Source organism: Populus alba, chromosome 7, assembly GCF_005239225.2.
Source record: "Populus alba chromosome 7, ASM523922v2, whole genome shotgun sequence".
NCBI lineage: Eukaryota > Viridiplantae > Streptophyta > Magnoliopsida > Malpighiales > Salicaceae > Populus > Populus alba.
Genome location: NC_133290.1, coordinates 1337868 through 1354731, shown reverse-complemented (window position 1 = coordinate 1354731; position 16864 = coordinate 1337868). Strand labels below are relative to the sequence as shown.

Below are 16864 nucleotides of genomic sequence, written 5' to 3'. Positions count from 1 at the left end.
ATCATTCTATTTCTATCCGCCTTCTTGCGTGAATTTCTTTATTTCATCAACTTCTTAAGGATGAGAAAGCAGATGCAAAAACCCATAGCAGTAACTGAAGCATGCCAGCATGCTCGAGAAAGATTTACCATGATCATGACATTTAACAAAAACTTGATCATGACATTAAAAACTAAAACGCATCAACAGAGCTGTCTCTATAAGAACAATTGCTCACGAAGAGCTCATGTGACGACCCTCAACCTCACATGATTTCTTCTCTCTTCAAAGTGCATTGCAGAATGGGCAAAATTTGGGATCGCCTAACACACACTTTAAGGTGCTATCTTTAGAAGATCCAATTGTAGATGCTCTAGCCAGCGTACAAAACTCACTCAACTTCTTTAATAATTCTTCTTTTTCGCATTGGTTCAGTTACAATGCTTCCCGGGGCACTGTGAGCTTTCCTCCTATGATCTTTTCTCCTTTCAGCTTCAATCATTACACGTCTAAGGACACCAGCCTTGTATATAGGTTTTGGCAAGTGCCTATGCCTGCAGTCATAACAAATAAAATGAGTAGCCAACACTTGTAGATGCTGTAATAATGACTCCGCGAATACCAGGCCAATAAAGTTTTCCAAGGCCAGTTCCAATCGCAAGAGTTTTCCAGCCAAATCCAGTATATTTAAGAGCTAAAATTCTCTCACCTCACAATGCGCTTGACCTCAGGAAGGTGCTTGTAGCGCTTCTTTAGAGCTTCGTTATATTCATGCCTTCTCTGTTCCCTTGGCAGTACCTACACAAAAGAAATGGGATGCGTTGTTATTTACTTATGAGACGCTGTTACACAAGATTTTTATGCAAGAACGTAGCTACAAGGAAATGAAATAATAGAACTAAACATTAATACCAGTGCTCGAAATAAAATCATCAAAAAATTTTAAAGGTTCAGTGCACCACATATCTTGCATTGCTTCAGTAGTTCAGTTAGCATCACCACACACAAAGTACAATATAGACATGACAATGCTGAAAACTCAGTAGCGCTGCAGAAAGGATATGCAAGTATTGAATTTGTGTGGACAAATAAGAAACTTACAATTCCTAATTGTTCAGACGCTTTAGCTTTCCATAACCTCAGATTTGTGTCATCACTTCCTGAAATAACATAGCTTGCATCACAGCTGAACTTTACACAGAATACCCTACATAATCCAGTCAGAAAGCAGACACATATTAGTGAAGATTGAATCTTCATTTAGACAACTCACAACAGTTCTGGCTTTAGCACAAAGGCCTCATTTTCTGAAGTGACAAGATACAACAACACACCAACAAAACGAGTTAAAGCCCCAGATTGTTCTTGCACTATATCGATACTACATTTTCTTGGTTCAATATTACTTGGGTTAAGCAGGGTACAAACCATGGTTAGTTTAAACCACGTGGCATGATTAAAAGGTGCCACGTGTCCAAAACTTAATTTTGAGGTGCTTTTTTATAATTTTTGTAAAATTACAGATTATAAATAAATTGAAAAAAAAAATTATAAAAAAAAAAATTCAGATGTGGCATTAAAGATGCCACGTGTCCAAAACCAAATTTTGAGACAATTTTTTTTCTAAAATTACAGGTTACAAATAAAAAAAAAAGGCTCAAAATTCAGTTTTGGACACAGCAACTTTTAATCACCCCACGTAACCTAAGCTAACCATAATTTGTACTCAGCTTAACCCAATGACATATTTAACCAAGAAAATATAGTAGAGTAGAGGGCATAATAAAACAAATTGATAGTACAGGGACACACTAATTCAAATCGATGTAGTACAGGGACAATTTGGGGCTTTAACTCCCAACAAAAATCCTATGATCAATCAACAAGTTACAAGACCACAAACATAAATGAGAAATATAAATCCAAGAACCTTTGCATTCTCTTTGTGTGATAGATTTCTCGACTGTGACCTCCATTATACTGGAAAATTCTTACCTGCATAGGAAGAAGTTTGATTAAACATAAAATCCATCTTTAATAACTAAACTAACTACATGCGGCAGCATTTGCTTAAATTTAACTCACTGTTCTATCATAAGATCCAGTTACAAATTCCCGACCTGTTGGTGAGAAATCAATATCCATCCTGAAAATGAATAGTTGGTGTTAACAAACATCATCTCCTTGGCAATGGCTAAAATTGACAGAACACCTAAGAAATGTAAGGGTTACTAATACTAAGTTCAAAATTCAAACTCCAGCCATCTTACACTGCAGAAACATGATCTTTGTGTACACACTTGGCTTCATCGAATTTTCTCGCATCATAGCTATAGCAGTTGCAATCCTCATTTGCCTGCATCATTATGCAATATTACTAGTAAATCTTCACAGAATGTAATTTATCAGCTCTACACAGTAGATCACCATATCAATCAGGTTTCTGAGATTTTTAATGAAATTATTATCAGATTGCAATTTGTTAAAAATCAAAGTGCATTCTCCTACAATCCAGGCAATGATTCCCAAATACTCAGAAATTAAAAACACAAGTTTTAAGGAATGCATCAGCTCATGTGCTTACAGCTGTGAAGTTCATGGGCTCCATTGGGTTCCAAGAAATAGAATTAGTTTTTGTCTGCAGCAAGAAAAAAGAATGTTCACATTAGCAAAGAAAAGGCACAGTACCATGAATCTGGGAATATAGGACAGAATATATTTAAAAGTATTCAAGGCACATATAATATCTGAAAAAACACATTAACAACAGAACACTTCATAATAAAAAGCATCTACTAAAAGAATTGCAAATTTTCCAGCTTAAATAATGCCAATGTAACATTGTCTATAACATAGAAACCCCCACCCCCTCGTGTCCCCCCTTCTGTCTGGATGGAATTTGGAGTAAAAAGGTACTACAATTATAGTTTAATAGGCTCAAAATTATCTAGCAACCCCTAAAAAGTTAAAAAAAAAAAAAACTATCTCCAACAGCAACAATGGTGTCGGTGAATAACTTGATAAAGCCATGTCTTTGGCTTTTGAACCAACTGTATGCTATTTCACTAACCAGAACTTGGTCACTACTCCCTGAATTACAACTTGACTGAAATCTATGTTATCATAACTTTTCGGACCTGCCTAAGGGTTGGTGGATTAAGAAGTGATAAGAATGCACCTCAATGAACATTGAGGAGTTTATTTCTTTGCATGGGGAGAGGGGGGGGATCACTTGTCATTTTTCAGTTCACTTTACCCAGACAACAAAAAAGTTGATGCAGATCATCAAAAAATGTAAAAAGGAGATCTAAGATCACAACCATGCATTTAACTTTAAGCTGATAAATAATCAGACTTACCCTCATAATAAGTTTCCTTGCTGGAGATGACACACGTAAGTCGTACAACATTATGCTGCGATCACTGCAAAAGCAAAAATACACTTCAAATAAGGATGTGTTTAGGTTGACGTCTTTGAGTACGCATGCAATTTGTGTCCACATGCATGACTGAAAAAACCCATACAAGGTAAATAACCGGAGAACATCCATAAATAATGTACATATTGTAAGTATAAAAGGATCTGTTACCCAGACCCCAATGTCCTGAATATGTGAGGTCACTAACAAGAGAAGAAATTGAAAAGCCCCACCGAACAAACATTGCATGCACAAACACAAGAATATCAACATCAGGACTTTGTCCCTAACAGCTGATTCTGATCCAAAAATTGAACAATTTATGCAATATCTTCTTAAGCAAGCATAAATACATTGGCTCTGATAGGATGTCAGGTTGTATTGGTTGCAGGACATGCCAAAAACATAATCATGAAAAGAAATAAGATCCTTGGGAATCCTTAAGATGCTAGTGCTGATTTGTCTTGCATCATTAGAGGAAGCCGACTCTCCATGCTACAAAATGCTATGTCCAATGCCAAATAGCTGAACATGGATGATACCATTCTTCTTTAAGTGCAAAAGGCTCTAAGAAATCTATTATTTCTGTTTCCCAAACTTCACGAGGTGCATAAGAATCTACCTGTGGCAGAATTACACAGCTGAAACAACACACCTAGTCACAAATACTTGAGACAATCAAGGTTCTCTTCAAATAAGGGAAGTGGAAAGACGAGCACAAGTTCAGGGTCAAACTTTGTTGAGCTAGTTTCCATCTTAAAATTCTTACTCTGATTACTTTTAACTCTTAAATCTTAATCTAAGTATGTGTTAAGATTCCTGTATTCTTAGCAGTTCATGTACTTGCCAAGTTTTTTAGACATTCAATATCTTAATATACATGACAGAGAATGAAAACATACTCCAAGTAAATTATCCACATCATCAAGCTCAAAATAACAGACCTTAACTTTATATATGCATGCATACCTTGCTGATGTAGCCAAGAGATTTGGTTCCCCTGGATTAAATCGGACAGAGATAACTGAGTCTGTTCCCCACTTAAAACTGTTCACTGGCTGAGACCTAATTATGGTTGGTGTATTAGAGTGTAAATTTAAATAGCTTGTGCACTTTGTAGAAGTAATGAAATGAGAAGAGATCAAAACCTATTATGATTCCAAATATCTACTTGGGCACCAGCTGTGGCAAAGAGATCACCACTCCATTGATGGTCAACAGCCCTGAAAACAGCAAGGTGGAGTTCCAAATAAGAGGGATGTTCAAAAAAACACACACCTACATTAGATATACATCGAAACATATTCCCTGAGAAGGCCAAATTGAATTGAAATCTTACCAATATGCATTTTCCCCCATATAAACTGCCCGTGGCTGAAAATACAAGAAATTTTGAATGAGAAGAGAAAACTTAATCAATATACAATTAACAAATATATCAAGAAAGCATTACCTCAGATGAACAATCAGACGAATTGCCTGACTCCATAATAGTAGCTACAGGAACATTCCAAAGCCTGACACTGAACCAAGAAGCTCACAAATTAGTGAAACGTGAACTAAATTCTAAGTTGAAATGAAAGATACATCAAGATACCACAAAGCATTGAGCTTCAAAACCTTATTTTCCATCTTAACAAAATAAATTGTCTTACGTGCAATCAGTTCCACATGATACAAGAGTACTCCCATCTGTAGAGGCAGTCAGACCTCTTACAGCACCTTGGTGACCGGGAAATCTACAAACTGTTCTCCTGTTGATTCAGATCTCATAAGTCAAACATCATCACATACACAACATCGACCTATCAACATATGATCCACTGAAAGTATATGTTAAAAAATTGCAAGACCTGATCTAGGAATCCTTTTTTTTTTTTTCTTTTTCTCTTTTAAAATGCATTTTCTTTGTCCTGGGATCCTTAAAAAATATCCTAGCATCATGATCAGACAATTGATAAGCAAACAAATTTCTGTGGCCCTAACCTGATCACTTCTATTACATTTCCAAACCCCACAAAACCGTTCATAAGTAGATAAACATCAAAATGGTAGTATCATACTCATATTAAAAAGCTAATCTGCATAGTCATTACTTCCACAGGTCACTTCTATTACAAAACTGTGACACATAATGGCACCAAGTAAGAAATAGTTGCTGTCTGTTTTTCTTAACCAATTTTCAGCTAAAAGAAACAAAGATCAATCAACAGTCTTACATGCCATAGGTTGGCCTACAATACATACGGAAACAAGACAAGAAGGAACAAAAACGCTATAACAGTCTCTCTGTTACCACCAGTTCTTTTCTCTTCCCATTCTGACCTCAATATATGCATGTAATATCCAACATAAAAGAAACTTAAACGCAGCTTATAAATGATCTAAGAAGTATAAACTTTAAACTGAAGAATGCCGCATGAGATTACCTGTTAGCTATATCCCAAAGGCGAATATCTGCAAACATCACAAAAACAATGAAAAATCAGAAATATTAAACTAATTTAAAGCAAAAAATTGAAATGTTAAAAAAATATATATACTAAGTAACAAATTTAAATGCTAAATTGAATCACATAATCAAATGACAAATGCTAAACACATCAAAATACCTCCATCCATAGAACCAGAAAAAATCCCTTTTAAGTAATTTGGGTTTTTTGCCATACACGAAACTGCATCAATATGCCCATCCATTGCGCCAATAAACGGCCTTGCAAATATCTTTAATAACAATTATAATCCCAATTAACCATTTTAAACAGAAAAAACGCCAAATAAACAAAACAAAATAATTCAACTCAATTTTAAAAAAAAAAAACATTAAAATTACCTTATCCAATTTGGCAGCATTAAGTGCCCTCTGATACTCCACTGCTTTCTCTTGTGTTCTTAGGTTTGGGTCGAAATTGTGAAACACTCTCTAATCCAAATTAGCAAAAAATAAGCAGAAAAAAGACAAACGAAGAAAGGAGCTTCCATTATATTCAATAAGTAAAATCCCAGACAGAAAAATAAAGGGTCACTTTTCAAGAGGTCAATTAATACAAAATTAAAGATTTTTCTGTTCAATCAGTTCATAAAAAAATTAGCGATTTTTAAGAGGTGCGTTCTGAAAAATTTAATGAATTTATTGGATTTTTAGAGAGAGAAAAATCTTACTTGAAGATCCTGGCTACGTTCTCGAGTGAATTCATCAGTAGAGCGTGAAATTACTTTCACTTTCATTTTGAAATTTTTTTACAAATTCAAAAGTATTGATAGAAGAACGAGAGAGTTCTGGCTCAGTTTGTCATTGGAGAGAGAAAAACCATAGAGGGAGAAAGGGAGGGGCAGCGTGGTTTTAGCTAAAACCCTACAGAAGGAAAGAGAGGGAGAAACATAAAGGCTGTGGGCCGGAAATCTAAACGTGCTTACAAAATAAAGCCCAATATTAAATATGTATCGAGCCCATACATCAATAATTTTGATGGTGGGTCAAAATGGGCTTGTTACCTTTCGACCATCCAGTCAGTGAATGAATTTATTGTTAATAAAAGAATACATAATATATACATAATGTACATGATATATTATAATAAACCTAGTAAAATAATAAACAAATTACATTGGTTTTCAAAATTCTATTAGGTAAATTAAAGTTTTTATAAAATTATGTTTATATTCCATGTAAGAAAATGCAAGTGCACCTCATCACAAGTAATGGCAGACTTGATATAAACAATATATTTTAGTTTTCTCCAAAATCTCATGAGGCGTAGATTTGAGCTCACAAAAGTTAAGTTTACATAGCTCAAACTAATGAAAATGACATGAATTATCAAGAAAAATGGATGCTTTCATCATTAATCTTTGATGCTTTGGCATGATCCCTGAATGACAACACCGTGCACATCAAAGCTCTGCCATGCTTGAACCAAAATTAGCTATTTCTTCAATCCCTCAAGAATCATGCTTCAAACTTATCCCACCATGCAAGGTAGTGCTTTTTCTTTCCAAGATTTGCTTGGATTTCCATTTTAAACTTCATGAAAATTTTGAAGCTAATATTGGAAAGTTTTGAACTATAAATGCTGAAGCAAAACATTGTTGAATGCTTTGAGAAACTAAAATGGTAGCTTTCACTTTAGTATACAGTTTATGCAGTTCATTTCTATATAAAATCAGAAATAAAGTGTTATAATACAAGCATTTGGAACTTGCTGCAAACCTCATTAAAAAGCACTGCAAAAACAAGGTGGAAAAAAATTGTAGATCTAGCACAAACATGAAACCCAGTTTTCCACAAATTAAGCAAACTTGTCTAGAGTTGCCATGCATTTGGGTTATGTTCTCCCTCTTCATAGATTTCAGAATGCGCATTTGTCTCCACTAATCCACAATGTTTGCTAATATACTGGAGAAGGAAAGATTGGCAGGAGTTGACATGCAACGTGCATACAAATTCAAACCTGGCCGAAAATCCCAAGGTAATCAGGCAAGGTCTGCAATTCGTATTTGATTGAATAAGCTCTATAGAAGTCTCTGTGAGCAACTACTGATCTTCTCTGTAATCTGGGTTCTCCTTCAATATGACAAACCCTTCAAGAATGGCCGTAAGAGGAATATACCTGCAGAACCAAGTAATTGTTAGGGTACTATCAACCAATAACAGAAAAGTTAATGGTAACTTTGAAGAAAAATTCTCACTTCTCGGTAGCCAGTTCAGCCCGATCACCAGCAGCTAGAAGAACTGGGGTTGAGTGGGTCTGGAAACCAGTAATGGTCTTGGGTCTTCCTGCTTGACCAACAACATCAACTGCCTGTCCCACTCGAACAGGTACAGGTAAAGGCTTCAGATTCTCATCCACTGTCAACAACATTCTTGGCTGTGGCCACATACAAAAACAAATTGGCAGTGAGAAGCAAGTGATTCACAAGGTAAAAAGGAAGCAGATAATATAGGTTGATGTGTCCAAATTCTAACAAACCTGCATTGCTAGAACAAGGAAGTAGAGGACATAGTGATATTTCCCAAAAATGATCGCTTTCATATCAAGACAGGCATGAAGCATTGTTATTAGACCAGCAAGTGCAGTCCTGTAGAGAGAAAATAAAATAATAATTCAAAACAGAAAAGAGCACTCATAGCCAATCCCATCAAATGATTCCAGGGAAAGCCAATTTTCACCAAAGGAGATTTCTTACGGTGATAGTAAGAAGCGATCAGAATGATATGGATTGAGGGTTAATAAGCCCTTCCCCAAGTGTGCCAGACCTTGGGCAATTCGCACCTGCATGGGCCAAGTGGAATCAGTCAACTAATCTTTGATGGAACCCAGCAGCACAATTAGAAAACTAAAGACACATTTAGAATAAGCATTACACAGAAAAGAAGGCTGGAATCTTTGTAATAATAGCTGGAAAGATTGCGAAGCATTCCAGCAATGCGAGCATTGTTAGTTCCAGCACCCATCAAACCTAAGGAAATAACCGCAGCCTGCAGCATTTGAAAAACAAACAACTTTTAGAGGGTAAGCAACAGAATAAAATTTAAACCGTGAACCAAAGTGTGATCTTACCATTGCAACTTCTGAATCTGTATCATGGCTAAGTCTACTTAATGTGTCCATAACATTAACCTGGCACATATATGAAATAAAAATCATCAGCAAACAGCACTTGTTTTGAATTCTCAGAAACAATTTAAAGAGTTGAAATTTAGATATGCAATCACAAGAAAAACTATTTGAAAAAAAAAAAAAAAACACAAGAAAAACTATGTTAAATTTTTATTTCCCTCAATCTATGGACAGACAGACTGAAAGCCAAATGAACAAGTGAAAAGGGAAAAGGCAATTAATTGATTATTAGCTCACTTTCTTTGTTTTTTCATCTACATAGATTGATTACAAGAATTTCTCCATTCATAACTGGAATTATAAAAGAATTTACTTAGTTTGCTTACCCAGCCCTGGTAAATATTTCAATAGTCAGTTAAAATCATCATTGTATACTTGTGCAAAATAGGCAAATTTTCAAATCACTACAAACACACTTTTTATACCTTAGGGTTTGATATACAAAGGAGTCCAAGGGCCAAGGGAACCGCTCTACGGATATTTTGCTGTCCATATTGTAACAGATGTTCCAATGAGCGAATTGCCATTTCAAGGCCCAACTCCTCAGCCATTGCTATCATAGCAATCCCAAGCACAGCTGGTCCCTGGTGAGTTTCGCCTTTCTCAAGGATTTCAGCACAACGACCAAGAAGGTTTTGAACCTATGAGAAAAGGAGTTAGCTACTAAGAAGAATGGCTTAATATACCAGTAGTATTAAATGAATCAAATCGATTACCTTAAGAACATTCCCAGTGCCTGCATAGGCACAAGAAAGCAGTGTCATATAACAATACTTCCTTATTTTCTCATCAAATGTCTTTGACACTTCTGCTGTGGCTTCCACACTTTCCTGTTGAACACACATAAAAAAATCAAACAAAAAAGTTACAAGTGTCCCAGATTCATTTGAAAAAAATGTTAGTGCGCAATAAATGAACCCCATGCACAATGTAGCAACAATACTTGACATAATAATACATGGAGTACAAAAGTAAATATTGGATTCCATAATAGCCTCCTCAAGTTGTAATTACCTGCTTCCCAAGATATAGAAGACCAAGGCCAAGTGGCAAAAATCGAGTAAGGGGGTCCTGCAAGTCTGACTTGCTCCTCTCCATCAACGACAATATAATAGCATGTGCAACCACTTCATTGCAGGAACCCACACAAACCAAGCCCAATGAGATCGCAGCAAATGCTATTACATCAAGTGGAGCTTTTGCATCATTAAGTACCAGAGACAATTTCCTGCATATCTGTCAATCACAAAAACATATAAGAAATCAAATGACAATACACTTGTAAGCCCCTAATCATAAAACATCACAATCTTTCCCTCTAATAATAACTTCTCAAACTCCAGTATACATTTAACTAAACAAATATTTTAAACATCGCTAACAAGAATGATAATTTAGTGAATCAACAGTTGGATCAGTAAACTGAATAAAAGATGACTAATAAAAACACAGCCAACATCAGCGAGTTGAAATTCTACAGCACATAAAGATGAAAAGGAAAAACTGTTTATTTACTAAGATAATAATTGCTATGGGCTACAAATTTATCAGAAGGAAAAGAAAGCTCACCTGCTCATTCTGAGTACCAGCATATGCAATTCCTAGCCCCATTATTGCACCAATTCGGATAGATGGATCTTCTTTATCAACAAAATCATCAAGAAGTGCCAAGGCCTGAGAAAAGAAATCAAGTCAGAGAGAAATAATTTGTAATTTACTGGTAACAAATTGTTACTCTGGCACAAAAATTAAAAGAACTCACAGGATCACAGTCATTTCTGATACCACAATTGACAATTCCAACCCCTAGTAGGGCACCAGAAATCACATGGTTGTCATTGCTGTGGAAATACTTATCAAGCTGAGCGAGCCCAGAGTCAACATCCCACATTAAAATCATACCCTGTAAAGGTAACATCAGTGAGACTTTTGCAGGCATGTTTGAAATTCACAGTAAATCATGTAAAGAACAAAAGCATACCAGGCTTGCTGCAGCACTGGTCTTCCCATGTTCTTTATTCTTGAAAAGCCAATTTCCTGAACCACCACTTGAAGAGTCTGTTGGAGGTGTCATTAACTTATCCTGTTACAAACATAAGTAAACAAATGTCAGTATAACCCACAACTTCGAGCATTTGCATGAAAAAAAAAAATTAAATATATATATATATATATATATTTACCTGTCCAAAACCTGCATTTACAAATGCATTAACAAATGTAGCAGCCAAATTCTGTTTAGCTGAATCAACACTAGCACCAGCACTAGCCCGGCCATCAAGCAAGTGTGCCTAACAAAAAAATAAAGCAATCAAACCACGAAGTTGGTATAGAAATGACAAATATGATTGAATTATATACTTGTATAGAAATATAAAACATTTGGATAGTAAAATCTCATTCCAGCAACAAACAGAATCAAAAGTTCAGACCTTATAGATATCTTCAGGAGATTTGGGCTCCATGACCTCAATATCACGAGCAAGGGTAAGGTAACCCTCACTTAATTTGGTGTTGTTGATTATTTCCTCCAATACTTCTCTGTCTATATCATCTGAAGCAATATCATCATCAAGTTCAAAAGCAGTACCCTGAAAAAAATGAAATACCAGTTAACCATTGAGAACGAATGTATCAATAATTGCAACAAAACTAATTCAATACACATTTCTAAAACTCACATGTCGAGCAAGGATGTAAGAAAATTGTTTCTTTTGCTGCACATCATCACAAGAAGTATAGACCTGCTTGATATACTGCCATCATACACAGTTGTTAGGAATTAAACCACAATTACTTTTTATGCATAATAGATTCAATTTATTTGCATCAGACACAAATTACTCATACATAAGGTTACTCAAGTCAATGAAATCAAACAAGCAAACCTGCAAGTCATTGAGGAATAATGCAATCTGAAGTGCGCTTGCATACTCCGTAAATTTTATATATATCTCATATGCTATTTTCAGAACTACCAAATCATCTGGTCCAGGAAGGTATCTGCAAAATATTGGAAATTGAAATGTCAACACCATACACACATGATCTACTATTGAACATAGAGCAGGGTTGAAGACATTGTCCTTTGAATGCCATTATATATATATATATATAAAAAAAAATTTCTTTCTCTTTCATTCAAGAAGAAGAATCGGAAGTGAAGACTTCTTAAAAATTTTGTTCCACAAGAAGCATTCTCTTACTTAATTCTACATCACTCAATATGATGACTAGTCTAAAGTTGGGTTTACTTACAAGCTTTTTTGGTAGTTAAATGGTGCATATACATGTGCATTTATTTTGAAGATTTGCACAATTAAGTAATGATAAGCAACTATAAGACATGTTATGTTGTAAGATTTTATAACAACGTAAATGTGGAAAGATTTATTCTTTGAAATCTATTGGTCAAAAAGTCCTAGTAAATCATGACTGTAATACACTCACTTTGCTGCACTGGTGAGGTAGAGACAAGTCCTCTTGAAATTTGTTTTGTCCACATACTTGCTTAAAATATTAAGGTCTTCAACCTGGATTTAGTCAAAACAAAATATTCAAAGTTCAGACGAAGAAAAGAAAATTGATAAAAGAATACTAGGAAGATTGAAGAAATAACATTGCGCTTTACCTCCATTAAAAGGTCCACGGCTTCAGGTTCAGCATTGTGCTGCGAAACAATAAAAATGATCAGATATAAAAAGCACAGTTATTGATATGGGGATATGGTAGACAGCATTTGGGTATTTTCAGTACTAGCTTGGTACTTCTGGTGTACATCAAGACTCAATCCTGCATCCATGTTCCATTTAAGGGAACTTATCTCAAAATACGATTTCAAGGCATACCTTCATGTGAAATGCAACAATCTGTTGTACAAGCTCAATCAGATCATCATTTGAGGCCTCTTCACTCTGTCAGCAGCACAAAAATAATTGGAATTAAGAACACAGGGAACATATATGAGAGTTCATGACAGATTTTTCACAGTTCAATACAAAACACCCCTGAGCATCATGATCCCAGGCACCAATCTACAAACAAAAGTGTCATAGTGGAAGCAATGAAAAGCTTAATGCTAGAAGAAAAAACACAAGAACAAGTGAGTATTAATTAAATTATACAGAAATATCAGGCTGTTTGAATGCAATCCTCCAGATAGCATAGTGATGCTTTAAACTGTAAACACGCTTTTGATGGATACTTTAAACTGAAAGTACACATCAGATAGAAGAACATTTTCATTGCCTGACAAGTTTGCTTAACAAGTCATTCAATCTTCAACAGCATTACTAAAGGATAAATTCCTAACCTGTCGCTTTGTGTACTCTTGAGCAATTTCTCCAGCCAAATTCCTGCCGACAAAAAAATCATGATGTTAAGATTGATTCATACACATAATATATGTATGTTCCAGTGAGAGTGTCTCTTCATAACTATTAAATGCTAAACGATCCTCTCTACCCAGTTACTCCAATAGGTTGCTAATCAATTAACAAAACAGAAATGCAAAATTCATTCAATCAACAATGCTAGTAGATCACAGAAAAGAAAATTGAGCAACCGAGCTCTAAGAACCTGTTGCAACACAAAATGCATGCACAAATTTTAAAAGCTGTAGAAAAAGAAAAAAAGGCTTCAAGCTTTTTTTTTCAATGATCAAGGAGGAAGTTTTATAGAATGGATAGAATGATTAACTGCAATAAACAGAACAAAACATCCTCTAAAAAAGATAGAACATCCCAATTCTAGAAATTTATCACAACTAACTTGTTATAAAAGCACTTGCAGCTGCGCTCAATAAATTGCAGCCAAAAAAACTCAGTATAGCAGTGACCATTTTTTTTTTTTTCAAATATATTGTGATTAGAAGAACTTAAACTTGCAAGCCCAGGGAAAAAACAATACCACAGCAAAACATAACCAGCACACAACCCAAGCCTTCATCACAATAAAAAGCATGTCCAGCTCCATTTTGTATCCTACTTGTATGAAAAATGTTCTTAGTGAGATGATCTCACCTTACATACTCATGACCCCATGAACCAATATCACCCTCTGAACCCAACAATCTGTATTTTAAGCTTTCCTGAAAGAGTCATCAAATGAAAACCAGATGCAAGTGAATGAACTACTAGTGCTTCAGATTAACATGTGCAGAACAAATATAAACATTCAGAATCACGCACCAAGTATATATGCAAGAGAAAATATGTGATAAACAAAATAAACATTAATAGGAAAAGAAAGGGGGAAATATAGGGGTGACAAGAGCAAAGGTGCAGACTAAGTACGCCCTTGCATAGCATGCCAATCACTGGAAAATACAATAGAACAAACTTAAACCATAAAACATGTAGGCATACCCGTTCTCCCTCTGCAGACATGGTCAGCGCCAAAACTGAGAGTATATCTGCCAAGTATTTCTGCATAAAAAAACTAATTAATGTCTGAGCTACTGTGATTGATATTAAGGGACAACATCCAAATTCACAATATACCTTCAGATCGGCTTCAGACATTTTTTCATAATGTGCTTTTAAGGTTCCATAATGTGGTCGAAGAAACTTCAATGGCTTTGGAACTGAAGTCATTGAACTTGTTGAGCTCCGAATTTCCTGTCTGCAAGGGAAAAAATGCATTGTCAATAACCACACGCTATTCAAAATTTGTTTCCTGAAAGTTGATACTAACTGGTAGTAAAATCATTACACTTTTAACACAACAACACATGAAGCCATGCAAGACATTCTCAATCTTTTGATACACAAAACGAGAAGCTGAGATTTCTTCACTCTTGAAAAGCCACGATAGACTAGAAAACATATTCACAACAATTATAGCATTTGTGGCTATCAAAACACCGTCTTAATCGGTACAATAATTAATGATGAAGACCAAGCCAGTCCACCCATTCAGCTCCTCTCAAGTTAAGTAAATCAAAATCATTGATTTTGAAATCAATGGTTTGGGGTTTTTTATATAAAAAAAAAAAATCACAAATTTTAAAAGGATTCAAACCACCCACTAACTTGGTGAAATGAGATCCTAACTATTGATTTCAAAATCAATGGTTTGGATTTAACTAACATGATCGATCATGTTACCCCTAACTTGAGGGGAGCTCAATCCAAGAGCACACATACCCCTTCCAAAGCTCCATCTCATAAACATTGGCAGTCAGGACCCATCTTCTAAATGACTTTAATGTTGAAGTCTACATTTGTTAATCTAAAAAATCAAGCCCTAAATTCCAAGAGAAATCCCATACCCTTTTACAACGGTAATAAACACAGCCAAACTATCAGTGCGATTCCCATAAGAAACCAATTGCATTCCTATATATTACCAAATATCACTCACCCTTCACGTCAGCTTCACAGTTTCAAATTCCTTCCAATTTATCATCACCAACAAATTGTCATCAAAATTAGCAGAAACAAAAACTATAAAGTTGCAAGCTTTGAATGAATCAGTCACTACCTCAAACTCTCAAGAGCAAGCTTTTGAACTCCAGGTTCAGGATCTTGAACTCTTTCCACATACAACTCCAATTGCTGCTTCAATGCCAAGTCTTCCTCTGACTACACAGCAAAAACCCGCATCAAATCACAAAAAAAGTAACAAAGTTGCTCTCAATCTTCAATGAATAAAACCCTAAAGTGAGAAATTAAAGTAAATGAAACTTACTAAATCGTCGTCTTTCTTCTCCTCTTTCTTCTTCGACGGCGGCGCCTTCACCGGCTCATCGTTTTTGGTTGCACCTCCGCTGCCACTCGCCTTGTTCGTTTCCGGCGCCATAATTTCTTTAATTAATTAATTAATTATTTGTAGAAGGAAGCATGAGAGAGGGACACTATTAGCTTTTATCTTTGAGACTGTATTTATGCTATAGCGACTTAGAGAAGAATGTAGCGTTTATAAACGTTTTTTTTTAAAAAAAAAAATATTAAATTTTTTTTATTTTTTATTTTAAATTAATATTTTTTTAGTATTTTTAGATTATTTTAATATTATTTTTAATAAATATTATTAAATAAGATAAAAAAAAATATCTTCAAGAATATCAATAAGTAATTTGTTTTAAGAGAGACGTATATTATTAACAAAAACATTGAGCCGTGTGGGCATTTAATAGTTGCGAATTTCATAGTTTATCTTCTCATAAATCACTATAAATTAAAATAGTTTAATTTAAAAAATTAATAATAATTTGATCTTCAAACTCTTTTCTTTCACAATTAAGTCATTTTGATCTCAAATTAACACTCAATTATATTTATTTGTTTAATACAGAATTGAATTAAAAGATAAAAAATTAAAGTGCAAAGAACATGTACAATAGATGGTAGTATTAGAATTTTGTTTGACAAGTTTATTTTAACTCCCATCTTTTTTAATTATTCAGTAATTCAATTCCCGAATCTATTTTTTGTGAGAGCATAAAATGACTAGTTGGATTTCAGCATATAAAAAGAAATTCATCATTAATAATAATTTTAGCCATTAAAATAATGGATTTTGGTGTTAATTGCTTTTCATTTCACGAGAAAAGTTTAACCCGGATGTTTTTCTTCATTCTCCTTACCTAAGGAGATATATTTATAGCAAGAATCATTTTGGCCTTAGGTTAATTATGTTTTTTGTATATATTTTTTTTGGTGATGGATAGAATTATCAAAATGTTTATTATGTGTTTAAAGGTGTGTTTGGGTAAAAAATAAGTTTTAAATAGAAAACAAAAACCAAACCCATGGTTTTCTAGTGGCTAATTTGCAGAAAGCAAATGACATGTCACTTGATGTCTTTTTGTTTTTTAAAAAAGAAACTTATCTACCCTTTTAA

At 34.6% G+C, this 16864-nt stretch overlaps 2 protein-coding genes across 2 annotated transcripts; both read right to left on the bottom strand.

Moving 5' to 3' along the window:
- Positions 1–61: 61 nt before the first annotated feature.
- Positions 62–7378, bottom strand: LOC118059570 (uncharacterized). Its single transcript, XM_035072457.2, has 17 exons — positions 6561–7378; positions 6232–6321; positions 6011–6122; positions 5828–5855; positions 5054–5152; positions 4852–4921; positions 4738–4772; positions 4547–4621; positions 4368–4463; positions 3339–3402; positions 2564–2617; positions 2250–2335; positions 2065–2125; positions 1910–1974; positions 1081–1186; positions 689–777; positions 62–533 (listed from the first exon to the last, which is right to left on the bottom strand). The coding sequence occupies exons 1-17, from the start codon at positions 6624–6626 to the stop codon at positions 371–373; spliced, it is 1359 nt and encodes a 452-aa protein (XP_034928348.1). The 5' UTR covers positions 6627–7378; the 3' UTR covers positions 62–370.
- Positions 7379–7523: 145 nt separating this feature from the next.
- LOC118059569 (26S proteasome non-ATPase regulatory subunit 2 homolog A) lies at positions 7524–15924 on the bottom strand. Its single transcript, XM_035072456.2, has 25 exons — positions 15710–15924; positions 15503–15603; positions 14521–14641; positions 14386–14445; positions 14041–14108; positions 13332–13374; positions 12868–12933; positions 12651–12689; positions 12470–12552; positions 11908–12022; positions 11701–11775; positions 11452–11610; positions 11203–11310; positions 11001–11102; positions 10782–10922; positions 10589–10693; positions 10034–10255; positions 9736–9849; positions 9445–9660; positions 8960–9019; positions 8764–8877; positions 8586–8671; positions 8369–8477; positions 8088–8266; positions 7524–8008 (listed from the first exon to the last, which is right to left on the bottom strand). The coding sequence occupies exons 1-25, from the start codon at positions 15818–15820 to the stop codon at positions 7933–7935; spliced, it is 2673 nt and encodes an 890-aa protein (XP_034928347.1). The 5' UTR covers positions 15821–15924; the 3' UTR covers positions 7524–7932.
- Positions 15925–16864: the final 940 nt, after the last annotated feature.

Bases quoted from the DNA above. Each gene is read 5' to 3' on its own strand.
- LOC118059570 (XM_035072457.2), bottom strand. From the start codon at position 6,626: ATGAAAGTGAAAGTAATTTCACGCTCTACTGATGAATTCACTCGAGAA. The intron at 4,622-4,737 runs GTAAGATTTCAA...TGCTGTTTTCAG, and splicing joins ATGGGGGAAAATGCATATTG to GGCTGTTGACCATCAATGGA. The intron at 2,126-2,249 runs GTAAGATGGCTG...ATTCATTTTCAG, and splicing joins AAAGATCATGTTTCTGCAGT to GATGGATATTGATTTCTCAC.
- LOC118059569 (XM_035072456.2), bottom strand. From the start codon at position 15,820: ATGGCGCCGGAAACGAACAAGGCGAGTGGCAGCGGAGGTGCAACCAAA. The intron at 10,256-10,588 runs GTGAGCTTTCTT...TGTGATTGACAG, and splicing joins CTGGTACTCAGAATGAGCAG to ATATGCAGGAAATTGTCTCT. The intron at 8,009-8,087 runs GTGAGAATTTTT...TTGGTTCTGCAG, and splicing joins GCTGAACTGGCTACCGAGAA to GTATATTCCTCTTACGGCCA.